Source organism: Cyprinodon variegatus, unplaced genomic scaffold (genome assembly GCF_000732505.1).
Source record: "Cyprinodon variegatus isolate N-32 unplaced genomic scaffold, C_variegatus-1.0 Scaffold390, whole genome shotgun sequence".
In the NCBI taxonomy this organism is placed as follows: Eukaryota; Metazoa; Chordata; class Actinopteri; order Cyprinodontiformes; family Cyprinodontidae; genus Cyprinodon; species Cyprinodon variegatus.
Window position 1 is genome coordinate 462,010 of NW_015150843.1, and position 5,739 is coordinate 467,748.

General features: G+C 38.4%; 1 protein-coding gene across 1 annotated transcript; it reads right to left on the reverse strand.

The window, feature by feature from the left end:
• Positions 1-273: 273 nt before the first annotated feature.
• On the reverse strand, positions 274-5,045 carry LOC107092672 (protein-lysine 6-oxidase-like). The gene is made up of 4 exons (XM_015387272.1): positions 4,292-5,045; positions 2,626-2,734; positions 1,995-2,126; positions 274-462 (listed from the first exon to the last, which is right to left on the reverse strand). The coding sequence occupies exons 1-4, from the start codon at positions 4,890-4,892 to the stop codon at positions 294-296; spliced, it is 1,011 nt and encodes a 336-aa protein (XP_015242758.1). The 5' UTR covers positions 4,893-5,045; the 3' UTR covers positions 274-293.
• Between the last annotated feature and the right edge of the window lie 694 nt (positions 5,046-5,739).

Consider the following 5,739-nt stretch of genomic DNA (forward strand, 5'->3'; position numbering starts at 1 on the left):
TTTATATGAGAAAGATGCTGCATTGGCTTCTGCAGCTTTCTTTTCACCTTACGTTACAGGATCTTAATGATCCACACAAAGTAGTGACTTTTATTCTTGATGGAGAGAACTTGCATAAAATTAAAATAAATAAAGATTTGTTGTGAACATAAAGGTCTGAAGCTTGAGATTAATTGATCAAAACATAGAAAGCAGTCTATTGACCTTTTAAGACACTATTACATTACTGAGAAATAACGGTTATTTGGACAAAGTGACAGGATGTTCTGCAAAAAAGGTTACAAAACCGGAGCTCATTTTGTGACCTGGGTGTGTGACGTGCAGGCGTATCTCCTGTAGTATCCGTAATCACAGGAGGTGTCCTCCAAGCAGAAGCTAGCCTTGTGGCCCTCTGCCACCGAGTGCTGAGTGGTGGCATCCAGCAGTTCGTAATGGCTGAACTCATCCATGCTGTGGTAGTGCCTGTCGATCATCAACAGGACATGGGTCATTAACAGAAAAAAATATATAAGAATCTCTCTTTTTTCCCATTGTACAGGATATCATACAATTTAATTAGGCTGCATTTCTTTTCATGTGAAAAAAATGGACATCATGTGTCATAATGCCAACTTCACAAATAATAATTCTATTTAGAATGTATAGAGTCCTGAGTTGTTCAACATCTGGTTTAACTCTGCCGTCTCAAAGGAAACAGTCTGGCCTTTAACTGCAGTTGACTCTCCAAACACTGACCAAAAATCTATACAGACTACATCAACAGTTTGCTGGATCTTGGCCAGATGTTCTCCATGTTGGGAAACAGCCCAGCCACCCTCTCAATCCACAGCATAACTATGGAATGAGGTAGTTTCAGGAGAAACTAAAGCTGGACTTTTACAGTAAACCCAGGGAAGAGACCAAAGGATCAGTATATTTCACCTACATAATGATTCATTTCTTTAAAGTACTTTTGTTAGCAACACTAGGCTTTGCAGTTGTCAATAAATCAAATTGGACAAGGGAAGGTCATGATTTAGTAGGATTCAATACACTCTCCTAATGCGTACACAGAACAGAAAGAAGGCACGCATGGCTGTGGTTTAGCTGCAGATATAATGATAACATTTGTTAAAAATAAAATGTCATCAGCGTATGGTGCAAAAGTGTTCTTTGGTCTTACTTAATCCCTCTTATAAGTTTGTCATAAATCTGAACTAAGTACCACAAAACTTACATGGTGTATGTGAACCATTTATCCTGACTAATTAGTGATAAACAATAAGAATATCATTATTAGAAGCACATTGCTGCAATGTAATGTTTGGAGTTATGCTGGACAATGTCTAATTTAAACACTGAATACAAAATACTTATTTTCTGATAGACAAATTAACACCTACTTTAATTGGATCTCTCTAACTGGTGATTGTAAATAATATATATTTTTTAACTATTCTTAAGAATTCAGGCAGTAAGGCTAAAATAGTGGTGAACATTCAGAATTTCTGTAAAACATTAGCTTTCTACTAAAAGGATTTGTTCAAATGAATACTGCAGAGAAGTGATAGTAGTAATCTGGTAATTTGAGGGTTGCTTTCTTGATTTATGGACCCTATGCAGCTTGATGATTTCTTCTTGAGCAAGACAATAAGACCTACGTTGCCTACTGGTCTACATACCAGTATGTGCGTGCCTGTGTATACTGCCAATTTCATTATGTAGTATATCTGTTTAGTGATTTTATAGTTCATTCCAGATTATAAAAATAGAAAATTAATATTTGAGTTTTACACTTCACAGGGTTGTCTTTTTACTTTTTATTTGAACAGTTTTACTCTTTGTTTTATTAAGCAGATTTATAGGATGAAAGAGATCACAAAACTGAGTGGGAACAGTTACAAGCTGACTCACAATGGCATAAAAAAAGGAGCAAAACCAAAATCTACACAGGCGGAGAAAGGGTGTCTGTGTGATATTGTGGTGGACAGCGTGGACGTGAACTTTCTACTCACTGGTGGCAGCTGTGCCACTCCCAGGAGTAGCGTGGCCTGCTTGGGAGGAAGTCAGCGGTGCCCTGGTTCTTAACTCTCTGGGGAAACCTCAGCAGCACTCTGGTGTCATAGTCTCTTGCTCCATACGCTGAACTGAAAGCGTAGAGAAAAGAAAACAGATGTGATTGAAGGGATAGAAAGCACCTTCTTAGGTGGACATAATGACATCACCACTGATGTTTTCCCTGCTTCATCTCTTCCTCAGAGTGGAGCAGACTCTCATGGGACAAACTGAACTCAGTCTGTGTGTCAGTGTGTTTAAATGCTGGGTGGAAAAAAAAAAATCCTTCAGAGGCGCACAGTTGTTTGGGTTAGTCCTTGATAATGTGTTTACCATTTGGGCTTTCTCTCCCAGTGCAGGCTATGATTAAACTTTAACAGAAATCCACCAACCCCACCCCCTTCCTACACCATCAGCTGTAGGAGTCACTTAATTTTAACTCATCTCACTGCTTCCACTAGGCAGCCGTCACCCACAAACACTTAGGTGGTTGTTATGGCTCGTAGCTGCCTGATTCACACTCAGCAACCCCCACCTCCTCTTTTTTCCCCCCCATTTTAATCTTGTAAATCACTAAAGAGGAGAACATACCTTGACAAACAGTTTTCCTCAGCTGCACATCTCAGGTTGTACATTGGTGCCCTTTGGACATAAACTGAAGCTTGAATGTAGTATGGGTCAGGCACAAGATCAGGGAGACCTACAAATTGGTAGGAAAATACAAGCCAATAAGACAAGAAAATAGGAAGATAGGAAACGGTAAATGCCAGAAAAAAGAAAAAAAAAAACGCAACTTGGAAGGTTTTAATTTAAAAGCTTACCTTTGTTTACTTTTAAAGCAACTATATTAAAGGGGCATAGTCATGTACTATGAATTCATACATTTCTGCGGCAGTGCCTTATTTTGATTTCCCATTTCTGTTAACTTAATATATTTTATTTCTGTGTTTTAAAGTTTGTTTTTGTTCCATAAGATCACAAGTGGTGTGGTATGACATTATGTTTGTGGAGCACTTGGTTTTTAAGGCTCAAAAACAACTAAGTGAACCTGATGAGGACAAACAATTGTCATATATTGCTTTATTTTATTTTGATGTGTTTGCTATAGGCCTTGTATGTAATTGTCCCGCTTTAATGTAGATAACTAATATCAACAATTGGTTAGTTTCTTAGAATTACTTTGAATAGCTGCTATATCCCACCACACTTAATTCAAATTTTGTGCATTTATTTTTCCCATTCAGTATTTTCTCCTTTTCTACATTTAATATGTTAGGATTGGCTGTATTGTGAGAAATACATTTCAGTAATAGATTAGAACCAAAATTAAATGTGTGTTGGAAAACGTTTCTGTGTATGACTAAGATATAATGCTTTGCAGTTCACTGTGACTAGCTTAGCGAAAGCAGTTATAGTGAAGTCAAACTTGCGTTATATGAATAAATTAGTCATGGAACAGTTTTTTCCTACAGTAGGCTATCGTAAGAATAGATTTACGCTGAATAGATAAATACAACAACGTTTGCTTGAAAATGGCATTTCTAAGCCAATTGTTCCTCAAAAAATGAAACTGTCCAAGATTTAGAAACAAAAGTATAAGCCTATTTAATTCAGGTCCAAATTCATGCACAATAATAGAAACAGAAGAAAATTAGAAGAAGAAAAAAAATCGGTCAGGCCATTCAGTAACTATATGGCGCCCAGAAAAAAAAGACTTAAACATCAAGTTCAAACAAATCATTGCTAAACTGCTGTTAGAAAACCTAGTTTAGCAAAAGTTCTAACTTCAAAGTCAGACTTAATCTAAGCTTGTAGCACTGGTTGCCAGTGAATTGAACAGTTTGGCTGGTTGTACCTTCCAACTTGTAGGAATACTTGTAAAAGCTTCTCCAGTATAAAATAGTTAAAGGGTATGTTTGTTTTTGGCAGTCATTACAAATGAACAATAGATCAGCCAAAAAGTTTACATCTAAAATAATAGACTAAAAAGATTGCATGCAGTTTGAGCTAAATTGGCGGGTAAGCTCATAAAGTCATAGAGGTTAAATTAACTTAAGCTACCAAGGAATAGCACCACCAAGCTGTAGTTTGAATTATCTTCACATAGCAGGTTAGATAAGGTTTAGAGAGTGTGTTACAATTTCACACTTTTTAATGGCCAATCATTTTTCTTAATACATTATCTATTTATTGGCTCTTGATTACCCCACACACCCACACTTCTGACAAATATCTGGAAGCATTTTTCCTCTCTTACCATACTGATGATACCTTGTGCCATATCCAGGTCTTGACCTTGGTCTTGGTCTCTCATAAACATCATAATAATTGTAATATGGATTATTATTGTCAATGGACTTGTATGGATCGTAAGGGTCATCACCGACCATCATGTCATTAACTCTGGGCAGAGGCGGACTGACTTGGACATTTTCCTGGCTCGCATTGGATGTGCGGTTCCTTTGCGCTCTGGTGAGCTCCGCGGGTCGTTCCTGGTGAAGATGCTGACGGTGCTCTTGCCCTCTCACAAGAGTCAGGAGGCTTCGGGGAGGCTGTTGCTGCTGCTGCTGACTCGGGGAATCCTGGTGTCTCACGTCCGCATCTCGGATGATGGCGACAGGTCGAGGCTGTTCCTCTTCTTGCGCTGCGCCCCTGCGCTTCGGAGGGACGTACTCTGAACCCTGGCTTAAAAGGCTGAAAACCTTGCCGTTGTGAGACCACTGCAGCGTCTGCCGAAAAGCGCCTCTGCGGTCATTTCTTTGTTGCCCACCCGGATTCCTCTGAGAGCAGCATAATTGCAGGAGCACAACAAATATACAGAAGCATGCGTAAAAAGTGCCAAATGCGCGTAATCCCATTATAAATTAATGAAAGTCAGAAAATGTGGAAAGAAAACTATTAAAATGATAAATTTTCCTAAACGTTAGCAGATTTCATGTCTTAATGAAGAAGCAGGGATAATGAAAAGCTAAATGTTAGTGTTTCCTTGTGAACTCATATCGGTTTTCTGCAGCCTAGAGATGCATAAGATGATTATTATGAGGAGGAGGAGTTCAGCATTTGGAGGAGTATGGGATCTTGTTATACAAGTCTGATGCTGCTGCTCATGTAACCACAGAGATGTGCGGTCCTGCTCAACCAAAATTACACAATCTGACTTTTTATAAGGTTCAAAAATCGAACCTGATCTCAACATGTCTTGGAAAATGCATTTGCACCTATTGTGCCTTTTCACAACTTCTTCTTCCACAACTTCACTTTATTGAATAAATATCTTTGTGATAGACAAAAAACGTGGTGAATGATTGTGACGTGGAAGGAGAGGGATAGTTATCCTATTTTTAGAAATAAACATCTAAAAAGTGTGATGTTTTTACAGCGGTTGCAAATTAGACTTGAAATTTTAGTATACCAAAGTCTAGCAAAGATCACTGGATAGGGAAACTTTTGCTAGGTTATGAAAAAAAGTATTAATCTTAATATGTCTCCTTAGTATGTGGTGCTGTAACACTTCTGAGATCCTCCTCACTGATCTGGTTGGAAAATGCATAACTCTTTAAGCCCCCTGCACTTTCCAACATCTTACGGAAACAATCTCCCACAAACCCACCCTCCTCTTCTTCTCTAGAATTTCTTGTGTGCTTACAGTGCTTTCCTGAAAACGTGGAATCCAAACACATCTCACTGCAATCTTCTATAAGGTCA

Bases quoted from the DNA above. Each gene is read 5' to 3' on its own strand.
- LOC107092672 (XM_015387272.1), bottom strand. From the start codon at position 4,892: ATGGGATTACGCGCATTTGGCACTTTTTACGCATGCTTCTGTATATTT. The intron at 2,127-2,625 runs GTATGTTCTCCT...CTACGCTTTCAG, and splicing joins GAGGAAAACTGTTTGTCAAG to TTCAGCGTATGGAGCAAGAG. The intron at 463-1,994 runs GTGAGTAGAAAG...GATGATCGACAG, and splicing joins GAGTGGCACAGCTGCCACCA to GCACTACCACAGCATGGATG.